Source organism: Oryzias latipes, chromosome 6, assembly GCF_053564925.1.
Source record: "Oryzias latipes strain Hd-rR chromosome 6, Olatipes_Hd-rR_3.1".
Lineage (NCBI taxonomy): Eukaryota > Metazoa > Chordata > Actinopteri > Beloniformes > Adrianichthyidae > Oryzias > Oryzias latipes.
The window spans coordinates 13,593,459-13,618,772 of record NC_136242.1 but is presented as its reverse complement, the minus strand read 5'-3'; the positions used below and the strand labels follow the sequence as shown (position 1 = coordinate 13,618,772).

The following is a 25,314-nucleotide window of genomic DNA, read 5'->3' as shown; positions in this document are numbered from 1 at the left end:
CTGGCGCCAACCTCCCACCGGAGGCAAGGTGGGGTTCAGTGTCTTGCCCAAGGACACTACGACACATGGGCGTGCAAGGCGGGAATCGAACCTGCAATCTCACAATCATGGGTCGACCGCCCTACCACTGCTCCACGGACGCCCCAGTAGCAGGGGCGGAGCTACAGATGACGAGACCTTAAGCCCTGACCCCCCAATTGCCCCTGAATTTGGATTCAATATTAGTACAAGTATTGACAAATAAGAAATCATCAATATAAGCTTCTAAAGGCTCTGCACAAAAACCAAAAGCAGTATTTAAAAACAAAATCTTAAACCCCTCAAATTATTATTTTAAAATAATAACAGTTAATTAATAGCAGTTCATTTTTTGAATTAATTGAAAAAAGACTTCCTCTTGTTTCCAGTTTTTTATCAACAGTTATTATTCACCTTTTAACATATCCCATCACCACAGCGAATCAGCTTTCACTGATTTGCACAGGTGGTTTGGCAAAGATTTCTGCGTCAGATGCCCTTCCTGACGCAACCTTGTTTTTATTACCCGGGCTGGGGACAGGCACAGGGAGACCCAGACTTGGTCCCCTCGTGGCTACATGGTTAGGCCGTGGCGTGAAGGGTCTTGCCCAAGGACCCGCACTGGATTGAGCTCATTGCACCCCGTGTGAATCGAACCTTGTTTTTTCTGCACACCAGTCCAAACTTAAGGGTATTAATTGAAAAAATAAAACTTTTGCTTTCCTACTGTAGCTTTAGAAACATTACAAGCAAGATTGTTGACTCTCTCTGAGAATTCCACATCCTAACTATGGGCGCCAGTGTAAAGGATCTGGGTGCTCTACATCCAGCACCCGGATCCTTAACGCTGGCGCCCCCCAGGGGTGTGTTCTCTCCCCTCTGCTTTTCTCCTTCTACACAAACGACTGCACATCAGGAGCCCCTTCTGTGAAACTCTTGAAGTTTGCAGACGACACCACAGTCATTGGGCTCATCCGGAATGGTGATGAGAATGCATACAGAGGAGAAGAGGAGCGGCTAGTCCTCTGGTGCAGCCAGAACCACCTGGAGTTGAACCCACTTAAAACGGTGGAGATGACAGTGGACTTCAGGAGGAACCCCCTACCACACACCCCCACTCACAATTCTGAACACCACTGTCCCCTCAACAGACTTACACAGGTTCCAGGGTCCACCATCTCATGGAACCTTAAGTGGACCTTAAGTCCCATTGACTTAGTCCGGAAAAAGGCTCAGCAGAGGTTATACTTCCTGCAACAACTCAAGAAGTTCAACCTGCCTCAGGAGGTGCTGCTCATCTTCTACAAGGCAATAATCCAATCTGTCCTGACCACATCTATCACGGTCTGGTTTGGATCAGCTACCAGACACGACAGGAACAGACTGCGGAGAATCATCAGATCTGCTGAGAGGATTATTGGTTCCAGCCTTCCCTCTATTCAGGACCTGTACCGATCCAGAGTCAGGAAGCGGGCTGGCAGATTCGTAAAAGACACCTCTCATCCCGGAAACTGCCTTTTCAGCCTCCTCCCGCCAGGGCGGCGCTTTAGAACAATGCGCACCAAAACCACTCGCCACAAGGACAGCTTCTTCCCCCGAGCTGTCACTTTAATGAACTCCTGACTCCTGACCACTCAAGAACACGGAACAAAACCACAGAAACCGTAACAGCAGAACTACTGCTGCAGTTTTACTTAGTCATTTTTCTTATTTAGTTATGTTTATTTATTCCTGTATCTACCTTATATTATATTACATTACCTATAATATGTCTGCAATTGAATTTTGGTTGATTTTATTCAAAGATAATGTAAATATTAGAACAAGTTTTTTTAAGTGTTTTGTTAGACATATTTTTTCACATCGTACACAGAATGCATCTTTTTCTTTGGATGTTGGTGAGGTTTGAGGCTCAAGAGAACACAATCGCAGAGACCCTCTGACAACAAATGACGGACGCTTCATATTGAGAATATATAGTGTTTATTTCATAATGTGTCACAAACAATATGTAATGCCCATTTTCATTTGCGTAAAGTGCACAATCTCTGAACAGCCATGACATAAACAAGTCTTGTTTCCCTCGTCGTCGTAAGATTTCGGTTGTAATTATATTTTTCTCTTTTCCTTCTTCATGTTCTTTCTGGTGTAAACACATATCCCTGCAGTCGTGGGGCAACAAAGGTCAAACATCTGGTGACTTAGATTCAACCCAACATAGGAGACAGTAAAGTAGCTAAAACTTTAAAAGCCCACCCCAGTTCAAATTGTGTGTTTTTGGTGTTTTTAACATGTTCTTGTGGCATTTCCTCATGATGGAAGAAAAAAATTGAAAATTTATCTTAAAATAACATTTCTGAGAAATGGTTTATTCAAATTGTTGTAAATCAGGAACAGATAAAAAAAAATTCTGTTCAAAAAAGAGCTCATGTGTTACGTGGAAAATACCCTGGGCGGGCCAAAAGTTCTCTGCTCCGTCTGAGCTGGTGTCTGGCTCTGTACAATTGGATAGCTCCAATATTGTTCGCCATTTTTGTTGCACTGCAAATGTTGGGTTGGGGGTGTGAGGGGCTGTAAGCTAGCAGGATTGTGTGAACAGGTAGCTCTAAACCAGGGGTTCTCAAAGTTTGGCCCGGGGGCCAATGGTGGCCTGCGGGAAGATTTTTTGTGGCCCTCAATGAAAGAGAGCCATAGCAGGTTCTTTAAGGAAAAACATTGTGTTGGCGAGGAGAAAAGGCGCTTTCAAGCTAAGTGGACAAATACTTACTTTGTTGTACTTCATGGGTGTAGATAAAGTCCTGTGCCTTATTTGCAAGCAGGTAAAGAATTCAATAAACATTGTCACTATGTTACAAATCATAAAAGCTATGACAAATTTGCCAGCGAGGAGCGCAACAATAAGCTCCAACAACTACAACGACACTACGCTACACATTAGTCAAAAATGACTAAATTCAGTGAAGCTGTGACAAAAGCTAGATACGTTGCAGCTTTGGAAAAAAGAATGTCTGCTGATGGTAGCTGACATTTTTTGTCCAGTTTGTTCCAAAAGAAGGTCTGTCACATGATACAATTCCTGAACGAGTTAAAGATCTGGGCAGCAACCTCTGACCGCAACTGGGAAAACATCTGGAGGGCCTGGTTAACTGTACAAATGACACTTGGTCATTACAGTTATCCCTTGTGCTATCTTAGATGACCCCACCCTTACATTGACGTGTTCTCCTCTGACAAAGGTGGATGAAGGTGGAAAGATTTCATGTAATCCATGGACACCAGTGAAGATCACAAATCATCGAAGAAAAAAGGTTCAGACCACTGTCTAGTGGGTCTAGATGACCCAACTCCCAATGTTAAAGTGCCTAGGATAGCACAAGGGATACTAAAAACAACCTTTTCTGTTTATCCATTTTTTTCACCGAAATTGGCCCCCAGTCTAATGTCGAGGTCCTAATTTGGGTCTCCGTAACAAAAACTTTGAGAACCCCTACTCTAAGCAATGGGGAGGCGAAGGGGGGCTGGGGTTTCCAACAGTCCCGCCCATAACTCAGAGGTGAATTTCTCCTGACGCTCTGTGGAAACTATGTCCAAGAATATTACACTTTTTTTTTTTGCTAAAAACTGCACGATCGTAATTAAAAGACCACTGGTAATGCTTTTTAAAATAGCTCAAAAGATGACCGGAGTGAGTCCTCAAAGCCATGATGCTAACCAGTATGTCTTAAAAATTTGCTTCAGCTAAAATGTGGCAGTTTTGTTGGTCTTGAGCTGCTTTCTTGTTGTTTTGAACTGCTTGTTTCTCCCCTTGACACCACAGCCAAACCACAGATATCAAATAGAGTCCAAAACAGGCCAGGAAATCATATTGGTTTGCCACAGCCAGGAACACCACCAGCAAAGTGACGTATAACAGTGATTTTGAAACATTGCTCCAGGATATGCACCATAAAACATTTTGGCAGTGGTCTTGTGATGGACCCGCTGCATACGGATTCTCCTGAGTGTCACTGTTGTGGTGCTCTTCATCCACAGATTCGCAGATGGGGGGTAAGACTGGGGATGGGGGTCTGGCCCTGCTTGCAGAGGCTCTTTTGCTAGCCGGGAATCCTGCTTCTTTGACTTTGTCTTTACCTGCCTGTGCTGTTGTTCCCACAGCCCTCAGACGAAACATGTACAACTCCACCTCGTCGTCTGAGTCGGACTCTGCTGAGCTGCTGTTCTGACTTGTTAGGTCACTGTTGCGTTCATATGATAAAGTGGGCATTTCTTCACTCAGATGCCTCCCTATGACTTCTTTAACACACTGAGAACCATCTTTATTGTGTAGAATGTAGTCAGCTTGAGTGCAATCATCTGTCCTCTTATCTTCTCTGTCATCTTTATTACTACCTGGAACAGATACAACCTCTTCCTCCTCGTCTCGTGTAAGACCTGGGCCCTTAAAATTTCTGTTGTCCGCACACATGTCTGCCTGCACCTTCTCTTTTTCTCCACAACTTTCAGCCAAACTCTCTGGTGTACAATTTGAATTCTGCTTGTCATTGTTAATGTTTTTCAACTTTTCCTCACCCTCCCACTCCAAAACTCCCTCAAACTCGCAGTTTTGTTCTGTTTTTGCTTCCTTTGTTTCCTCCTCACCTTGGCAAGCCGCCATTGCCTTAAAATCTTTTTCTTCTGCACTTTTTTCCCCGAAAAAATGTTCTTTTATTACAACCTGAACTCTCTCTGAGTCATTGCATTTTTCGACCCCTGTTGCCCCCTGTTTTTTGACCCTTTGGCGTTCCAAAGCAGCTGCATTATTCTCCTTCTGTGCTTTCATTTCTGCAGCCATCCGTTTTTCCTCTACTTTATCTATTTTATTTGTCTGAATTCCTCTGCATTCCTCTGCATTTAAACCTATTAGCTCATTGTCTTTGTCATTCGTTGATGTGTTATTTTCCTCCTCCTCAACCATCATTTCCCAGTTTTTCACCACATTAATTTCTGCTAAATAGAAATCTCCATCTTGTTTTGAGGAATCTGTCATCCCATTTTGTTCATTTTCTTCCAGAGTTTCTTCAAATGCATCCATGTTTATGGATTTTTTATTTTCCATGGACTCTGCTACTTCATAAAGGATATTTATTACTGCAGAGTGTTTGGTTTCATCTTCAAGTGGACTGAACGTCTCAGTTTCTATTGTGTTGACATTTTTAAAATCGGTTTCTGGCTTTGAAACGAGACTATTTGAACTGATTTCAATGACGACTAAATCAGAGTTTTCAGAATTGGAGTCATTTTCTTCTTCTACCAAGTCTTCCTTTGTTGAAGATTTGTTTTTATTTTTCTCTATTTCTGCTAAGTCATCGTTCTGCGTCACCTCAACCAAGTCACAGCTGCTCTGTTGGTCTGCATCGTCACCAGAGCGTCCCGACTCCCTTTGAAGGGATTTCGGATCAGCTCGTGTTTCAATCTTTGCATTTCTGTCAGCAGCATTGACTGCAACGTGCAAACAAGCTCGCTCTGCTGGCAGAGCTCCATCAATGGCTTTGAAGCGGTCATGGGTAAGATCATCTTCTTGCGCCTCTCCCTGGAGACCGTCACTATCTTTATCCCTTATCTTTGTCTGGGAACTCAACAAGTCTGTGTCTAAAGAACCGTTTACTCCGTCAAGACCGTCTACCAAGTCTGCTGAATGGGGCTGTGGACTCTGACGGGTCTTTGTCCATCTCTGTTCTGACTGGGCTGGACTCTGCACTGCATCTTCCCAATCCAATTTTCCACCGTCTACGGTTTGTTTGCATTCAGTCTGTCTCCTCTCAGAGGGATCCATTCTTGCTTTGGTTTGTTTTCCCACACCAGCTGCACTAGGAACGTCAGCATCTAACCTGCCAAACACCTGCTGATACAGAGGAGCCACCACGGTTGTGAACGTGAAGCTTTCTCTGCTCTCAGTTATTGTATTGTCTTGATCCTGACAGCTTCTTTCAGTGACAGACTCCTTGAGGATTTGCTTCTCTGTAAGATGAGCAGGATCATTGAGTGGATCCACATGGCTCTTTGGTGTGTCTTCAACCCTCTCCCCTCCTGCTGATGGGAGTTTGGACAACTCAACCTCCTTGTTAGCTGCAAAGCCTTGTTCTCCGTTAAGAACAGGTTCACACAGTTTTTCAGAAGCTTCAAAGACAAACTCTGAGCCCTCAGAGACTGAGTTTCCTTCTTGAGATGCCTGCTTTGTTTCTAAAGGTGTTTCATGTCTATCAGTGTCATCAGCATCCCTTTGAGCAAAGTAGTTCCTCACCCTGTCCATTCGTTCAGCCGTCCTGTGCCTCCGTTGGGTTCTGTTTTGTCTGTCCTCCATCTGTCCATCAACAGGGAAACAGTCATTTCAGTGGGCTCACACGCTAGTCATGTTCCAACAGGAAAAAGGAATGAGGGGATATTTAAAGCAGCTCATCACATAGTAACATGCCTGAAGCTTATAGTGCAGACGTGACAAAATACAAGGCACCTAGGAAGGGCTAACAGCCTGCAGGCTGTCGGTACATTGTCCTACACAGCTGGCACTTGTGCTTCAGTCACATGATAGAGTTACACAAAGTGAATGGACACGTTGAGTTTCTGTTGCAGGTATTGACACATTTAGCTCGTACAAAAAGGTCAGAAGAGCGTTTCAAAGTGTTTTAGGTCACTCACCAGTAATTTCTGTTTCTCTTCTGCTGATGGACCCGCTTGGCCGTCAGATTTGTTGCTAGTTTTCCTTCTTTCCAGTTTAAGGGAAGAGTTTTCTGGACAAATAAGACAAAAGTTGCTATTTTAGTGCAGATGTTGTCTTTCAAATGGACAAAAAATAGGGCACCTTCTTTGATAGAAATTCTGCAAAACAAACATTCACCTGATGTCATCATGTCCTGCAATGGAGGTTGCTTTGATGAAACGTTTTCCACCGTGGAGAGACTGTAAAATGGTTCAAATCCACATCAGTCAGTCTCTATCCATAGGTGTGTTTTTTTTAAATCTTTATGTATAATTCCATAGGCATGCCACAATTCTGGTTTGATAACTATGTTGCACCATTGAACTGAATCATGGGGAAAGTGACGAGGTGCATCCCTACTGCATACCAGCATGTTTATATTGAAAGTGTCAAACACGCGTTGTACTAAATTTAAGACAAATTGATTGTTTTACTACATTACACCAGGCTTGGTATGAGCCAAAAGTAAAAAAAAAATTTGTCATTGTCACTTGCTTTATAGCAAGTTAAAAGAAGACTTTTTCAGAATTTTACATTTTTTATTGTTTTTTTGTAATAAGCAAATGTCAAAAAACCAAGGTTTGACCGAACAGGAAAGTGAATGGTTGCATCCCTGGAATCCCCACATAAGGTAGTACTGCAGAGGAATAGTGCAAAGACAGATGCACTGTCACTCAAAAATGATCAAGCTTCACTGTAAATTAGCTTTATTGGCAAAATGAAACCATTTTAACCACTCAGAAAAACAAAAAAGCTGTTCTATAACATTCATTTCCACATTCTAGGACCAATTGAACCTTAGGATTTTTGTTCTACAGAAGAAAACATTCAGCATTTATTGCATCATAAAGAATTGATCCGATGTTTAGGAAAGGATGTGCAGAGTTTGTGAATTCAAAGTAAAACAACAGTGGCAGAAAGAGGAAGTCAGATTGGCTGCCAATGGATTCCTGAGGAGGCCGGTGGCCGAAAAGGCTCAACTGAAAGCATAGGAAGAACACATGAGCCTCAGTGGCTAATGGACTAAAAAAATGATGAATAAAAAAGTGGAGTTTTAAGATTCTGCTCTGTAAAGTCATTAAAAGTAAAATGAAGCTTGTGGTATCAGTGGTTTGCCTAACCCTTGTGCTATCTTAGATGACCCCACCCTTACATTGACGTGTTCTCCCTACCATGACAAAGGTGGATAAAGGTGGAAAGATTTCATGTAATCCATGGACACCAGTGAAGATCACAAATCATTGAAGAAAAAAGGTTCAGCGCACTGTCTAGTGGGTCTAGATGACCCCAACTCCCAATATTAAAGTGCCTAGGATAGCACAAGGATTAAAGGGGGAGCACTTGGCTCAAGAGAGTATTCTGCCTATAAAACCTGGTTGGTGATTCTATGGAGATGTTCAGCTTTCTATACAATCAATATCTATACTGTAGAAGGTGAGATTAATTTGATGACAAGTTAAGAAAATCCTAGCAGAATAGGTTGTGCTGTCTGTGAAGACGATGAAGCTTATGCGTCAGTGGACCTTCCAACAGGGCAGGAACACCTGAAAATCCACCAGAGCTTGGTTTCAGAAGAAGATTGAAGAGTGACTACAGTCAGTTGCCTGACTTGGCTCATAAAAAATGTGTCAAGAAGGTTAAAGGAAGCTGAAAAATGAATTTCCATTAGAGATAAACATTTCTCAGGAGAGACGCCAGATTCTACTGTCTGGCAATACGTCACGTATGGAGGTTACAACTTAAAAAGGGTGCTATTCTGAATACTAAAGATAGTTTTGAAACGTCACTAAATCATTTTTGATTGTTTAGAATGAGCCATTATGACGTGATTTCATTGTAATTTTGACAACTAAAAGTTCCATTTTGCCAGTAAAACCAACAAACAAACTCAGTTTAGATTTTTAAATGCACAAAAGCTTATTAGAAACCAGCCAGTCTTGTCTTTTACTAGAAGTCCCCTCCATGAGTATAAAAAAGGTGCACCTCACCTGATGTTCTTCAAGCAGCTTTTCACATTCAAATTTTCTTTCTGCTGCGTGTTTGCATCCTCTCTGATCCTTCTGTGACAGAGCAGTACGTAGTTTCTGGCATTATTGTTAGCCCAGAATGTTCCCTCAGGAGTTTCATATCGCAGGCAAAACTCTACTCTGGCTCCCTGTTCCCTGAACCAAGGCACTACGGTGAGCCTAAAGGAGAAGCAGTCCGTCACACCATCGCTGGAGCCGGGGATGTACTCTGCCAAAAGGTCAAAGTGGGTGGCCCATTGGTCCAAAGTTGTTCTGATGAAAACCGCCTTACTGTAGGAGATGTTGAGGACACGGATCACACCTTTCAAGATTGTGGTCCCAGGAAGAAAATCGATTGTTTCCAGCTCTATTTTCTGCTCGAGCACTTTGGCAAACACCTCTTCAGATGACAACGTGAGGGAAAAAGTTAAAGGTGAGAGGTAGTATTCCTCTCCATCTATGGCTGTGGCTCCAGAAGCATCTTGTCCTGGCAGTTTGGACACCTCCCATGTATCAAACTCCTTCACCTCCACCAGGCTGAGGCCTTTGGCGTCAGCAAAGGAGACTCTCCTGGAACCGCACAGGGGAACATCAGGCTCCAAGTCTTCATCCGTGATGGAGCTCTTTCTTCGAGGCAGAGGAGAGCATTTGGGCCTGATGGCAATGAAGTCCCCCTCATCTTCATCCACGTCCAAGATATTGAAGTCAGGGACTCCTAGGAGGTTGCAGGCCTGAGGAGGTCTTAGTTGTCCCACACACTCCATGCTGCTCTCGCAAAGAGTCTGTGGGAATTTTCAGTGCATCTACTTCTGGCAACTGACATTCAACATGCTCTGACTTAACAGACGGAGTCCAGTTACAGATGACATTGTTGCAAGGGCCAACACTATAAATAGGTCAGCAGGAACATACACTACGTACAGTAATCTAAGCCTAAAACACAAGACAGCTGTTTTGATACAAGCTAAACACAACCATTTGACATTTGATTTTTGAGGACAGCCTTCCTCTAAAAATGCCCTAACTTCCCTGAGGAGATGTTTTTCTATCTCAGTAATGACCCACAGGAGGATCACAACAGAACAAATGTTCATTCCATGTGTTGTCGGACCTAAATCTTTGTATTTTCTTTCAGTTCCGCCAGTGTCTCTCTTGGGGTGCACAGACTAAATGTGTGGGATAGTTGTTATGCAAACTATCTTATCTTTTGAGACGAAATTTCCTCTACGAGTTACACAAGTTACTGTTTTTATCTTTTTATGTATTCAAAAAACACTAAAAAAAATCTGCATGATGTGTGATGTACAATAACCATTCCTGCAACAGTGTAATAATATGTTTTGTTAAAGTCAAGTTAAAGTCCAATTATCTGTCACACATCTGGGTGGGGGGGGGGCTGAGGACACAGCTGGGAGGCATTGGGGCTTATTTTTAAAGTCTTTGGCATGACTGGGCCTGGATTTGAACTCACGATCTTCCAGTCACATGGCAGACACTCTACCACAAGGACACTAAGCTGATAACCTGTAAGGATTTCTTCTTTGTTACTTGATAAATAGTCCGCAACTGATAAAGTATTCTTACAAATGATCTATCAACTTGTTCTAAAGACTCACACATTTGTGATGTACAACATGCTTTTATTTATGCCTTGTGCTTGTTTTAAGTGTTGATCTTTAACTGTACACCCAGTGGTGTTCTGCTTCCATCCACAACTTAAATTAAAACAGTTCATTTGGTGTACTACAGCAACAGATACAGGATACAGATGTAAATGTAGGTGCAATTGTAATTGTAAAAAACTGATAGTTTTGAGAATTTTATATAGAGCTGTTCCTGAGTGATCTGAATAAAGTCACAGATGGCTCGTATTCACCCAAAAGGAAAACGATTAAAGACCTGTACAGTAAATGTTGGATAGTGGGCCCAGGGGCGGAGCTAGGACATTTTAAATGAGGGGGTGGGGGAGGGGCAGAAGACTATGGAAGGGTGGCAAACCACCAGAGTGGAACGTCATTACAAATGAAATGATCAGAATTATACATTTCTAACAGTTTAATTTTTATTGTATTTATTTAATAAAAAATGCTGCTTTGGTTATTTTAGCGATGCTTGAAGAAGCTTGTATTAGTGATTTCTTAATCTTTGTCAATAATGGAGTGACAGACTCATTTTCTTTGTCGTTTAGGGAAACGACAGCCCGCTTGGCGCTTCAGTCAACTCTGGCATCGCACATCTCAGTGTATCAAAGGGGCTAGAACTTAGCTAAACAGTTTCTAGGCCTTTTGCTCCTACAATGACACTGACTCAAAAATGGGTGGGGTAAAAATTTTTGCTGAGGGGGCCACTGCTCCCCCTTACCGCCTGTAGCTCCACCCCTAAGTGGCTGTTAAATCTCAGTACAACTCGGGTTGTTGCATGGAATAACATTGAAGACATATGTAGAAACACTTTACATAAAATCACCGGTCACTATTTTAGGTCCACCTTGCTAGTACAGGGTTTAACCTCCTTTTGCCTTCAGTACTGCCTTAATCCTTGGTGGCATCGATTCAACAAGGTACTGGAAACATACCTAAGAGAGTTTGGTCCATATTGACATGACAGAATCACACAGTTGCTGCAGATTTGTCGGCTGCACATCTATGATGCCAATCTCCTGTTCCACCACATCCCAAAGGTGCTCTATTGGGTTGAGATCTGGTGACTGTGGAGGCCATTAGAGTCCAGTGAACTCATTGTTGTGTTCAAGAAACCAGTTGAGATGATTCCAGCTTTATGACATGAAGCCTTATCCTGCTGGAAGTAGTCATCAGAAGATGGTACACTGTGGTCATGAATGGATGGAGATGGTCAGCAACAATAGGCTGTGGCGTTGAAACCATGCTCAACTGGTACTAAGGGGCCCAAAATGTGCCAATAAATGTCCCCCAAACCATGACACCACCACCAACTGCCTGAACTGTTGATATGAGCCAGGATGGATCCATGCTTTCATGTTGTTGACACCAAGTTCTGAGCCTGCCATACAATGTGGCAGCAGAAATGGACGCTCATCAGACCAGACAAAGTTTTTCCAATCTTCTATTGTCCATTTTGATCCTCTGTGAATTGTAGCCTCAGCTTCCATTTCTTAGCTGGCAGGTGGTCTCCTGTCCATCTGCCTCAAGGTTGGACTTGTTGTGCGTTCAGAGATGCTCTTCTTAGACCTCGGTTATAACTAGTGGTTGTTTGAGTTACCGTTGCCGTTCTATCAGCTGGAACCAGTCTGGTCATTCTTCTCTGACTGCTGACATCAACAAGGCATTTACACCCACTGGAGTTGGTTGTGGGTGAAAATCCCATTAGATCTTAATGGAATACTCAGACCAGCCTGTCACCAACAACCATGTTCAAAGTCACTTCCATCCCCTTTCTTCCCCATTTTGATGCTCGGTTTGAACTGCAGCAGATCATCTTGACCATGTCTACATGCCTAAATGTATTGATTTGCTGCCATGTGATTGGCTGACTAGAAATTTGCATTAACTAGCAGTTGGACAGGTGCGCCTAATAAATTGGCCAGTGAGTTGTTGTTTCATTATAAAAGTTATTTCAACAATGGCAACATACTCTGCAGAGACTGAACCTTTTATTTTGCCACATTTCCAAACTGAGAATATATTTCATTATCCTTTGGACACATTTCTCTGAATCTTGTATTTTATCTGAAGTGTTATTCTGGCTTTCAATTGTACTGAGTGAAACAAAGACTCCTCCCTCTGCAGGATGCCACAGAAGTCCATCACTTAGCTCCTTTTATCAGTCTAGACGTGCTTTACTAGCAAGCTCCTGCTCCTTCTGGCTGCTCTGTCACGGTACGTACGCCTAATGAGTTTTTGTGTTTACTTACATTTGACTTTAATTGTTTTTCTGGATTTCGTTTTTTAAGCATAAAACCTCTGGATGTACTGCCAAAATAGGCCCCTTAAATAAGTAAAAAATTATTTCTCCAATGGCAGGTTTTGTTTAAATAAGCAAAAAATATCTGCCAATGGGGGAAGAAAAATGGTTTTACCAAAAATTCTTATTTTAAGAAAATAATTCTAAATCACTGAGACATGAATTCTCAAACTGAGATAGTTTTGCTATTGGAAAACTTTCTTGATAAGATACATTTTTCTTGCCAGACAGAAAATAAGACAATTTTTCTTTTTACTTTCTGAGATTCAATTTTTGCAGCATGTGTCCTTATATAAACAATAACTTGGTTGAATTAATTTCTCCAGTGTTCATTTTCTCCTAACTTGTACAGGATCCTCATGTCTCGACTGGAGATATAAATATTTTGGCGACCCTCTATTTAAAAACATAGTCAACAACAAATGCAGAAACACGAGTTTCTGAAAGTAAAAGTACAACTGTCATGAAAAGCTTTGAGTGTCAAAATGCTGCTGGAATTTAAAGTGAACTGGATTAAATCAAAATATTACAGAAATATCTGACTGTGTGCCCGAAGCGTTTCTGAAATCTTTTTTTCCGGCTTCACTTCATAGGATAATTAGCCTTTGATTTTTCCTGAATTCTCCTTTTTGTCCGCACAAAACGGCAACAGCAGCTCTTAAAATAAGAACAAAAGTTTTGTTTTTACCTTGTAGTTTTTACAAAGTCCTCATCCCGCTGGGATTATCATGTCAATCTCACATCTTTTTTCTTTATGTTGCTTATTGTCTATAGGAGCTGAACTGAGATGCCAGAGTCTCCTCTTAGTCCCACGGCGGCCCGTCGAACCCTCGCCAGCTCCCTGCTCAGCCACACAGACGCGGGAGCAGAGAGAGCGGCTGATGGGGACTCCTGCAGGGGGTTGAGGGTTGAAAGCTGGCAAAGCCTCCTCCAAAAACAGGTTCATTCCTTCCCTCTACCCTCCCCTTTAAGATTAAAGCTTTAAATAAATGGATATCAATATATTATCTTGCTCTTATTTAGATTTCTTCTGACAGAACTGTGACTCTCCTGCTTGAAAGCACAGTTAATGGATGCAATGTCATTTAGAATCTCAGTTGGGAAATGACAAGCAGAACTTTGAGAGTTTGTGAAGTTTTGCTCAAACACATGTACAAGAAAGCCACATTACCATTGCAAAATTTAAGTTCTCATCTTTTACTTTTCTTCCTTGTAACCTTAATTTACTGGATCACTGCAAATACCTTAATAATTTTCAAACAATCAGCTTCTTCTTTCTTCATTTTTCTCCTTATTTGCCATCATTTTGTGCTCATAATTCAGTTTCTGGTTCACTTCCTAAATAAAAAATTAGCATTTTATTATGATTTGTCAAAAATTGTATATGTGGTATACCAACTGACGGAGAACAGAGGAACATTTAAACAAAGTGTGCACATTTTTCAAACAAAAAGTTTTTTTGTTTTTGTTTTTTTGATTTCATATGTAAGTTTTACTTTGCTTGGTTTGGATCATTTCACTATAGAATAGAATAGAATAGAATAGAATAGAATAGAATAGAATAGAATAGAATAGAATAGAATAGAATAGACAAAGAGCATAAGATAAGTAACTTTTCATCTTTGTAACCCTCTCAAACAAAAGAAATAGACTTTAAAGTTATGTGACAACAGATGGACTGTATCTAACCCCTATATTAATAAGTCATAGTAAAAAAAGGGTTTATTCTAACTTTGTCAAACAAATATCTTTGTTCATCATGTTGTGAAAAAAAGATGAAACTACATCAAGATTTGTTCACCACATGTTTGAGGCATGTTCATGTAAATCTGTTCAAAAAAACACTTAAGATTGTGCTGTAAATTAAAATTGTTATCACAAATCAGTCATTTTTTTAAAAATATGAATAATGGAAAAACTGCCTTTTATAGTAAATACTTAATTCTGTAATGTTTTAAAACTTGACTTAAATGAAGCTAAGGTAAAAATTGATTGAAAAAATCCGTGCAGACTATTGATTTAAATTGTTTTCATCTGATGTGACTTATAGGTTGATTTCAAGCATCGATTGTAGACAACACAACACAAAATAAAACAGAAATATCAAACTCAATACAGAAATGACAAAGTGTAATGATTAAAAAACCTTAAACAAAGAAAAATTCCCATAAATGTAGGAAGAAAATACTTGTCTCATAATTATAAATAAAGATTTTTGCAAATTCATTGAATATGACTATTGACTAAAGTCATGTAGAGCTTTGTTTATTGCTTGAAAATAAGTGGCAAGAAGCGAGCTTATCTCGTCCCACCCCCTACTGAGTTATTTAATTTTTTGATTTTGCATTGTTGTTATATTCTGGTTCTGATCAGAACAAGTGCAGATTTTTTATGGAGTGCTGGGTGATTATCCTCAGAAAGTATTCTTTCAAACAATAACAGGAGTCTCACATCATGTAGTGGATTAATCCAGTAATCCTCGCTACACATTGCAACTCAAGTAAAGAAAAATGATGGTTTATTAATACTAATCAGAAAAACACTTTTGACTAACTTCAATAAACATTATCACACATATCAGCCATTTGATTATTTCCCCTCATTCAAGTTCACACATCCATGTATTTGAAATGTATTCAAACACCCTTTTAATCCAGCAGTTTCTTTGTACATTTCCTTGAATTTTGGGATATTTGAAAAATTTTTTTAACAATCCTAGTCACGATGATTTCATGCTAATCACATGCTGAAATTCTTTTCTCGATTATGTTCTATTTTAAAACATTCTATGTAAATGTAAAAGAACATAAATGCTGTTTAAATAACAAGAAAACCTACTCCCCAAAAAATTAAATTTTTCAGCAGTTTTACATGCGTTTCTTTTTTTGTTTTGTTTTTTATTGTAGATATTCTCTTTTCTTTTTGACTTACGCGGCAGTGAATTTTCTGTTTGTGTCCCAGTAGGGAAGTAGCCTCTGCTTTTTGCAGCTCAATCCCAACCAGAGCAGTTATTATTCCGCCAGTGTTTGCTCTCATTAATAGCCGTTCACTCCCATTAAAATCCACAACAAGCATGAAATTGTGCCGCTAATCAGGTCTCCCATTATCTCCCGTTTTATTTAGGGTCAATGACACAACTCAGCATGATGATGTTCACAGAAGGTTAACAACACTGGAGTGTAATTGGAAAAATTCACACTTAATGGTTGTTCATGTTGACCACATGCCTCTTTGTCTTGAAGGCCTTGTTGTCTGTGATGGCTCCTCAGCAGATGAAGCAGCTTCTGTCTCCAAACCAGCTGCAGGCTCTGATCCTCCACAAGCAGCAAGCCCTCCTGCTCTACCAGGTAGGTTAAGCCTGACAAGACTAAGCCTCATCATTTGGTGTAGTGTTAGTTAGTAGTGTTAGTTGCAGTATAAATATTTCATATAAATGAAACAGATAGAAAATTATAAGCAGTTTACTTTTATTAATTCGGCTGAAAATAACATAAAATACCCTCCAGAGAGGCCCAAATTACAATTATTATTTCTTTATAAGATTTTTTTCTTAAGGGGTTGCAAAGCATATGTTAAATGTCTCACGAGACCTTTTGTAAAAGAAAAATAAAATTAACTAGTGTTTATAAATGTCATGATTTGGATAAATGTATTTTAAAATTATACTATGAAAAGCTTTTTGTTTTTACTTTTTTTTTTTTTTTTGCAATAATTTTGTAGATGTGCACTAAATATTCAAATTTGCACTGTCAGTGTTTTCTTAAGCAATATCTTTAGGCCAACAAAAAAACAATATTTATTGTATTTGTGTCGCTTTGTCGTGTTTAGAAAGTGGAAACTTCACCCGAGATTGAACTAGCATGTTTTCACTGTTGGCTCAAAAAAGGCAGATTGTTTGTGGGGTTTTTTTTTAATGTGTGTCAAAAAGAATGATGGCTTCACAATACAATTTCCATCCCAAATGTTTAGCAACATCTGAGGGAGCTTTACAAGAAATACCAGGAACAGAATGAACTTCTTCAGGAAGAGTCCTGCAAGAAAATAAGAGAGGTGAGTTCTTTTTATTTTATTTTATTTTATTGTATTTTATTTTATTACTATTTTTTATTTAGAGGGTTACCTTTTATGGTTATTTCAATGATGTTGTCCTTTTTAAAGTTTTCTTTTACATTTTTTTGTACTTATAATTTTCGAACAGTCTTACAATTCACACACTGTACCTCTCACACATGAGGGAATAGTTCAATTTGATGTCATGACTTTACTTTTAGCGCAAAACTTCAGCTTCATAGTTTTTCTTGAAATTGTTCTAAAAAAAGTAACAAACTACTAGTAAATCTTTGGACCGATGTGGTTTCACAATAAAAAGTATATGTTTTTGAATCTTATTCTGATTAATTTCCTTTTATTAACACCCTTAAAATGAAATAGATAAATAAACTTGATAAAAATAAACTGATAAAGTGCTTAAAAAGGAGAAGAAAAACTGTATTATTTCCCCCTGCCAATCTTACTCTATTTTTTACATTAATTTAAACATTTGTCAGATAATTATTATTTACATAAACACAAACTAATTAAAGAAAAAAACCAGAAAACATTAATGTCCAAAAACAATGTCACAAAGTTATGATTATATGGATATTGACACATTTGGCTTCTGAGTTTCTAATTGATACGTTCCCAGAATTTTCAGTTTGTAATTTTTTTTAAATTTGAGTAACGTTTTTATCTATTTTGATACTTTTGTTCTGGTTATTCCACAACCTCACCCACCAAACAGAAATGCACAACATTTTTTTGGTTGTCTTTACACAAGGCTGTTTGAAGTCCTTTTTCTTCTCCTTCTCTTTCCTGAAACAGTTTTTGGATGTTTTGTGGAACTTTATTCTCATTTTGCATCCCGACATGTCACTCCTGATCCTGCAGCTGCCTGCAGATCAGCAGGTCTTCCAGCAGCTTCTTCAGCAGCAGCAGCAGCAGCTGCAGACTCAGAGGCTGGCCGCTCCAAACCCACCTGCAGGTCACCCACTCTTTACCTTTATCTCCCAAAATTGATCCGATTTGTCTTTTATGTCTTTTCCATCTGCCTCCTGTGAACATTTGTGACATTTTCTGTCATCTTTTAGGCTGCCTCAGTGCTGCAGAGATGCAGCAGATATGGAGAGATCTCACATTTGGAATAACTGAAGAGAAAAACACCACAAAGGAAAATCAGGACTCTGCAGCTCAGACAATGTCAGCAAAAGACTTGTGGAGACTGACTGGAGACCAGCCCCTGTCGTCAGGCGCGGCAGAACGGTATCATCCTTCTGTTGTAAAGTCACTGCAGCGCTCAAGTGATGCTCTGTCTCTGTGAACATGAAAGACTTGTCATCTACAAACATTGTCTTTCTCTCACAGCGAGTGGGAGTTGTTTGCTTTTGAGACTTCACATCCAATTCCCGGAGGAAAGGTGTAATTGTTTGTTTGCTTTGAGTTCCTCCACCTGAGGTGGTTTAACGAAGAAAAAGTTTACACAACTACAGTACATGTCCCAAATCAAAAGTAAATAGTTCTCCGTTTATTTTTCGACAAACCTTTCCACCTTTCCCTGTCATGTCATGCTACCTAAAAAGAGAAAAGAGACACTTTTATGTGAGTCCTTTGTTGCAATTTTGCTACCTGTCTTCTGTGGATCCTCATCCTCCTCTTCCTCCTCGTTCAGCACCACTTCAGGTGATGAAGCAGCTGCACTCTTCATTAATGGTGTGTGTAACTGGCCCGGCTGCGAGTCTGTCTGTGGAAACGTCAATCAGTTCATCAAGTAAGTGATGTTCATGAATTTCAATTTAGCTGGAAAAGAGGATAAGTGAGGACAGTAAAGACTTATGGGACTTAATGATGGATTTGTCTTTATCAATTCTATTTTTTACTGCAAACATAATTAATAACTCAAACATTACCATATCGTTTATTGCAGAGCTGCTTCTCCTTATTACTCTTTCTTCTGTCGAAAGTAAAAGCTGCTGCATCTCAGGACACAGATTTGAATCAGTTCCTAAAGCTAGTCCAGTAGTTGTTACATACCTAAGTTTTTGAAATTTGTTCTCTGCATTTGATCCATGGAGGAGCGTTGAGCTGCAGACACACACAGTAATCATTTGGTGCTTTAACCCCTAAAGCCAACCCCGTAAGTGTCAAGCAGGGAGTCCTTGCTTTGATTCAGCCTGGATTTAAACTCAAACTTCCAGTTGCAGGGCAGACACTCAACCACAAGGCCACTGAGATAGTTATGAATGAGTTCTAAATGAACCAGTCAGGCTAAATTATATATTTTATTTTCAAAATTACCACCAAGATTTCCTATAGGCTCACATACAGCAAGAGTTATTCCACCAAAATTCAATGGTGTTGCATTTAGCAACAGCAGAACTCATTGATGATTTCAAATCAGGCATGCATGTGATGTATCTGCAAAAGAAAAAGTGGACAAAACTTCTCTCCGCTGGCCATTTTGCAGACAGAAGAAACATTTTTCAGCCCACATCATGACTTCTCTGCATGCGTTTCAGGCACATGAGCAGTGAGCACGCGCTGGACGACAGGAGCACAGCTCAGTGCAGAGTCCAGATGCAGGTGGTTCAGCAGCTCCAGCTTCAGGTGAGGCCTGAAGGGCTCAGTGAAAGTGACAGAAATGTTTGTAATAGTCCACCTCCAATCACATTTGGATCTATTGTAAAAGCGTTCCCAGCAGTCTTTTAAGTATGATGATGTCGTTTTTACCCAAAATAAAAAAAACTGTTGTTTTCTAGGAGAATATTTCTGCAGTAGTTCATTGGAAACCTACCTGACTTTCATTTGCAATCACTCACAGTAAACTTAAGCACTGCACTGAGCCTCACTCAGTGTGAAGTATTGGTTGTGTCACTCTGCCTGCATTACTGTTTTGTCAGACACCGTTGGCCTGTCACCTGCCCGAATCTCGCCTGGATCCAGACACTCTCGTCTCTTCTCTGATGCTCCCATGCTTGTTATTGACCTCTGCCTGTCTGACCTTGATTTAGCTTTGTGGACTTTTAGCTGAGCCAGTAAACCTGCTGCAGTTGGAAGCAGCCATCTGCCTGTTCTTGTGACATTATGTATTTTGAAAAAGTCAGAATTACAAAAAAATTGTTACACCCTGAAAATCAACAATCTAGAATAAATAATAATGTGAGGTTTTGTGGTCTTAAACATTTATGGTTGGATTTTTCAAAATCTCTTTACATTTCTAAAAACAAAACATATAAAATTTTTCAGAATTAAAAATAATATTCCTATGACATACTGCTATTATATGACCTCTTTTCGCCTGATCCTTTTCCTGCTTCCACCAGCTTTCCAAAGAACGGCTACGTCTCCAAGCGATGATGGCTCACCTTCATCTGCCATCTTTAAAAGCACAGTTCTCTGAAACGGCTGTGGAGCTTTGTGGACCACAGGTAGACGCGCTACAAACAAATGCATGTCTAATTCAAACTTTATTTTCTTCTCCGCTGGAGAAGTTTCTTCCAGGCTGTAAGTGACCAGATGAAATATCAGGCTTGAAAAATCTAATTTCTCTGGCTCTATATGACAAACAGGTTTTGGAGGCACTCCTGCATGAAGATGACCATCAAATGTGTCCTATTGTGTTTTCAGACAAGCCACACGCTGTGATTATGTGAAAACTAATCATATGTTAATCTTCCAATCATCATGCCCTAATCACAACACTGACCAAACAATTTCACCCTGTAATTAACAATAATTGCCTTCCTTTTTTGGGGGGTAAACATGGAATCACCTCAGTTGAGGCGATTCAAATCAGTTTGTTCCAGCCTGTTAAAAATGTCTGGCCAGGTTTTTTTTTTCTTTTTTTTTTCTTCTCAGTCCTTTTGTTCCTTTTGCTGTCAGCTTTGTAAGTCACCAAAAATCTGTGCCCAGGAGTCCCCACAACCTCTGGGTCCTGTCGGCGCTCGAGCCAAGACGAGCAAAGAAGAAACGCAGACTCTCAGAGGAAGTGCCGGGGCCATCAGACGTCCTCATCACCCGCTGATCTTCTCTTTGTCTTCAGGTAAAACCAGATCTTTTCAGCTAAAAGGCAGTTTGATTTTGATTTCTCCGCAACTTCTTTATCGTCTTGTTTCAGAAAATGAATACGAGCTTTACGGGAGCGCAGACATCAGGCCGCCGTTCACGTACGCAACTCTGATTCGACAGGTAACTTAACCCTATACCTCAGATCTAAATGCTTGTTTTGTAGATTTTATGCACCAGCACATGTACCTACAGCTGGTGTGAAATGTCGAAGTGAAGCAAATCGTCCTTCAGGTTTTTTTCTTTCATAGCTCTATTCCAATAAATGAAAGACTTGGTGTCATAGAACTCAAGCAGGGCACAAACCACAATTATTAATTTCTCCTTTATGATCAATTTCCAAACGGTTGGCACTTCCGTGAAATGAAAGTGACGCCATCCAAACATCACTACCAAATCTGAGTCCCTGATTGGTCAAAGTTCAACCAGGTTTGATTTGCAGCATGCGTTCAACTGACGCACATTGTGTATGTAGAGCCTGAAAACGGTTATAGAAACTTGCATTGTTTCAAAACGCGCATTTACATAGTTACAACTATTTGCATGTTTTTAAGTTTTGATCTTTTAAAAACAGTATCTCAAGATAAAAGCCGTTACACAGCTATATTACAAAGGATGTGAGATTAAATATTGTAAAAATAAAAAATTTTGCTTTGCAATTCTTAACCCACTTTTAAGTCATCCTGCAATGTGCAACGCTTTAATTCCATCTACAGGCTATCATGGATTCATCCGACATGCAGTTAACCCTCAACGAGATTTACAACTGGTTCACAAGGACATTCGCCTACTTCAGAAGAAACGCTGCCACCTGGAAGGTAGCACACCTGCCAACATTTATCTCCAAAATGTGTCTGATCAAACTGTGAGCTCTCCTTTTACTCTGGTCAGAACGCGGTCCGCCACAACCTAAGCCTTCACAAGTGCTTCGTACGAGTGGAGAACACGAAGGGAGCCGTGTGGACGGTCGATGAGGCGGAGTACCAGAAGAGGAGGCTGCAGAGGATCACAGGGTAAAACTCCTGCTCCTCACTGCACTGCCAGTAAAAAAAAACTAGAAAAGGATTCCAGAAACAACTCAGTTTCAGTCAAACACAAATTCGGTGTGGTCTATCATTCAGGATTGCACGTCAGGTAAAAATAAAAATTCATCAAATTCTAAACATTTCCCTAAGGAGAAGTAAAAACATAAGAAAATCTTCAACTCTATTTAGAAGAACAAAGTTTGGCAGGTTCATTCAATTTTTTTTCTAGCAAAGGAAATTCAAAGAAAACATTTATTGACATTGACACTGTAAGTTTCCTCAACGTGGGTACAAAACCTTCTTGAATATTTTTTTGTATGCATTTAAAGGAAAAAACAACATACATTTATCAAGAAATGAAAACGTTATTGAGCTCCTGTTTTGGTTGATATTTTAGTGGACCAAATCTGCCAAAGAAAAGTGAATTAGCGACAAATTTCACTTAAACGCAACTTTTTAAAATTAGAATTCAACTTTATTGTCATTACACATGTCACAAGTACACAACAACGAAATGCAGTTTGCTTTACCAATATAAATATATATACGGATATTCATTGTAGAATAGAAAACTTATAACAGATATTAACAGAGAAAACAGGTCAAAAGCAAACATAAAAGTTGTCTCTAGTAGAATGCAAAATGTTTCCATGAAAAAATAGTTTAGGTACATTTAAATGACTGGGTGCAGTTCCATTACATAGTTTATACAGTTGGCCCCATTTGTTTCATGACCTCACCAACATGACTGCAATGTCTTAGTCACATGCACTTGTGCGGGAGTTGATCCGTACGGGTACTTTGAGGTTTTCAAAGGGATGTCATGAAAATGAGACATACAATTGTTGTGCATGTGGTAAGTGTATCATGAAGTATGTGTTAGGATAATATAAGTTACACACGCTTATGACGTACAGGTGATGCTGTCGCACGGTGGCCTTTATGCAGCAAACTGGGTCCTTACTGACCGTGCGCAAATGCTGTGCACACAGGTGATACATTAGAGCCAATGTCTTCATTTCTAACAGCCAGGCTGCATGCACAGAGCATGCACCTTTCACTTGAACAGCACTAATGGGCCCCTTCTCTAAGTGCGCAGATTTTGGGGGGAAAAAACATCTGTACTACACGCCTGCGTCTCACCTACTTTAGTCCTACTCCACCTGTGATGTTTAAGTGTTCACTACAACCTGTCGTCTGCAGCATGCACACAAAAAAAAATGCATGAAGATTTTTGCTTTACAGGCTCACTGGGTGGTCTACGATCCTAAAATTTCTTATGGGTCACCTGTACAGATTTGCCACGCACATTTTTGAGAATTCCTCTAAAAAACTGCACTCTGAGCTCCAGCCCCTCCCTACCCATAAAAAAAGAAGGTTCTCACATCGTCATGTAGACCAGTGAGAACAGCCCCTTCCAGGAAGAGTCTGCGCTGCCAGCACCGCCCCCAGGCTAACACACACATTTTCTCTGCAAAGCTGGCGTTGATTGGCAGAACGCGTTTCTTTTACATGCACAAGTTTGCATCTTTGCAAAAGTTTGGATGCTGTTTGTTTTCGTGGGCAAAACGAAGGCACGCTGCCGAGGTCGACTAGGTTGACGCCATGAAATGGGAAACACCGCCAAGGAGCAAAAGGCGGTCCCTCAGTGATTGAGACGCCTTACTTCTGGGTAGGAAAATGAGCTGCGAAAATAACTCATACTTCATTCAAATAGTGCTCAGTTGTGTGCCAAAGGTTACACTGCACATTATCATTTACATGGATATTGTTAACTGTAAAAGGCCTAGCATGGTATAGAGCCTTTACAGTTATTGAAAAATCAGCAAAGGTTTTACCTGTTATTTCCTTTGTAACTAGTTCAGATATCCCTGTTTTTTCTGCAGAAGTGCATCACTGATGAAAACCGTCTCCTCCAAATCAACCTTTGGGAAAGATTTGCACCCCAGCTTACAGGTGAAAATCAATTTTAGTAACTTTTTAAAAGGGCTGTGTAGATCTAATGTTCTGCAGTGTAAATATGTCAGATTCTTGCTCAAAAAGTGTTCAGCTGATAGAGTCAACTGTTCTGGTCATGACTCATAATGTATCTTTATGATGGATTTCCTGCATTTTGAAGAACAAATTAACCTAAAGCGTTCAAGTCCTCTGCAGGCTTCGATGGAACAGGCGTCGCTGCCCAGATTCAGGAAGCTGAGTCTGAGCGGCACCTCGAAGCGCCACTTACAGGAGCAGAGAGCTGCACATGACAGCAGCCTCAGGAAGCAAAACCAGCAGTGAGTTGGCTTATTTGTGATCTCGAGCGGCAAATTTACTGATCCTGACAGTAATATTTGAGTTCTGAATTCTTGCAGGGATTTATTCAATGAAGAAGATGAGCTGAACGACCAAGAATGTCTGTTGACGGTGGTAAAATCCATCAGCCAGCAGGACAGCGCAAAAGGAAACGATGACAAGCAACTGTGACCTTGAATGATCCCTCTCAGCCAATGTTCTGAAAATCCAAGGAAACAAAGGATTTTTCAGTCAAATATATGTAACTGTGAAGGTTTTCTGAATTGATATAATATTCCAAGATTCAAAAATGTAGTCATTAAAAGCAGCGAAAACGTCTGGAGAAGTTTAAAAGAACAGGAAGGAAATGTTACATAGATGCAGTGTCATGTAAATTAGAAATAATGACATCAGTAAAAGAATAAATCTAAACATTTCAATACTTTGTGGAAAACTGCTAGTGTTGTATAAATGTCTGTTTTTTCTTATGTTTTTTTTGTAATAGACATCATTCAAACTTCAAAATAAAAGTGTAAACCAACAGTAAACATCAGATTTTAGTCTCTGGTGGTATTTATGCCGTGTATATTTGAAATTATGTAAGCATATTTGAGAAAATAAATAAAAAATAAATAAATAAAATAAAATAAAAACACGACATGAAAACAGAACCAGATTAAACATTTGCATGTCAAACAAAGGTCTTTTAAGTTTTCCAGAAAATTGTAGCTCCCTTCATTTTTCTGTACACATAAGGGGCAAAATAAAATATACATTTGACTGATGGTGTGTCATCAGGATGAGGTCTGCTGAAAGAAACTGGTCTTTTGACATATTCAAAGTGCATTTCTGTGTTCTTTGTACCCTTTTTCTTTTAAAAATCAAAAATATTCTGTTTTAAAGAAGTAGTTAATAACCAACTATTTATAGTTGTTGTGCATGCATCCATGTGTTTTCACTTTAATAATAAGGCTGCTGCCGTTAGGAGCAGACACTGGTGTTTCTCTGTGCAGGTGAATAAAGAATATGAAAACCTGTAGAAATACGTCTTCTCTTTCTGTTTCAAACTTCCTTTTTTCTTCCCCATTTCATTCTTTGCATAGACGGAGAATAGGGGCTGCTCCTTATAAAAGTAAATATTTTACTAAAAGCAGATTTTAGTCATGCAACAATGGATAAACCAGAGAAACAAAAATGTGTAATGGTTGCAAAT

At 39.9% G+C, this 25,314-nt stretch overlaps 2 protein-coding genes across 3 annotated transcripts; one reads left to right on the top strand and one right to left on the bottom strand.

Moving 5' to 3' along the window:
* Window positions 1-1,984: 1,984 nt before the first annotated feature.
* Window positions 1,985-9,615, bottom strand: LOC105354194 (protein phosphatase 1 regulatory subunit 3A). 2 transcript variants are annotated; one of them, XM_020703838.3, is made up of 4 exons: window positions 8,743-9,602; window positions 6,893-6,954; window positions 6,694-6,785; window positions 1,985-6,358 (listed from the first exon to the last, which is right to left on the bottom strand). In XM_020703838.3, exons 1-4 carry the CDS (start codon window positions 9,522-9,524, stop codon window positions 3,740-3,742), a joined length of 3,555 nt encoding a protein of 1,184 aa, XP_020559497.1. In that variant the 5' UTR covers window positions 9,525-9,602; the 3' UTR covers window positions 1,985-3,739. The 2 variants fall into 2 exon arrangements, with proteins under 2 accessions (XP_020559497.1, XP_078805406.1); XM_078949280.1 differs by lacking the exons at window positions 1,985-6,358; window positions 6,694-6,785; window positions 6,893-6,954 and adding an exon at window positions 7,273-8,298 and having other exon boundaries at window positions 8,743-9,615.
* Window positions 9,616-12,500: 2,885 nt separating this feature from the next.
* LOC101164476 (forkhead box protein P1-like) lies at window positions 12,501-25,094 on the top strand. Its single transcript, XM_078949265.1, has 16 exons — window positions 12,501-12,617; window positions 13,477-13,642; window positions 15,945-16,049; window positions 16,672-16,752; window positions 17,632-17,725; window positions 17,832-18,003; window positions 18,410-18,508; window positions 19,257-19,344; window positions 20,061-20,165; window positions 20,650-20,779; window positions 20,855-20,925; window positions 21,519-21,620; window positions 21,694-21,815; window positions 23,714-23,783; window positions 23,982-24,103; window positions 24,182-25,094. The coding sequence occupies exons 2-16, from the start codon at window positions 13,490-13,492 to the stop codon at window positions 24,291-24,293; spliced, it is 1,626 nt and encodes a 541-aa protein (XP_078805391.1). The 5' UTR covers window positions 12,501-12,617; window positions 13,477-13,489; the 3' UTR covers window positions 24,294-25,094.
* The last annotated feature ends 220 nt before the right edge of the window (window positions 25,095-25,314 follow it).

Coding starts and splice junctions, on each gene's coding strand:
- LOC105354194 (XM_020703838.3), bottom strand. CDS start 9,524: ATGGAGTGTGTGGGACAACTAAGACCTCCTCAGGCCTGCAACCTCCTA. Junction 6,955..8,742: donor AGCTGCTTGAAGAACATCAG/GTGAGGTGCACC, acceptor ACCATTTTACAG/TCTCTCCACGGTGGAAAACG. Junction 6,359..6,693: donor AAGAGAAACAGAAATTACTG/GTGAGTGACCTA, acceptor GTTGATGGACAG/ATGGAGGACAGACAAAACAG.
- LOC101164476 (XM_078949265.1), top strand. CDS start 13,490: ATGCCAGAGTCTCCTCTTAGTCCCACGGCGGCCCGTCGAACCCTCGCC. Junction 23,784..23,981: donor ATTTGCACCCCAGCTTACAG/GTGAAAATCAAT, acceptor AGTCCTCTGCAG/GCTTCGATGGAACAGGCGTC. Junction 24,104..24,181: donor CTCAGGAAGCAAAACCAGCA/GTGAGTTGGCTT, acceptor GAATTCTTGCAG/GGATTTATTCAATGAAGAAG.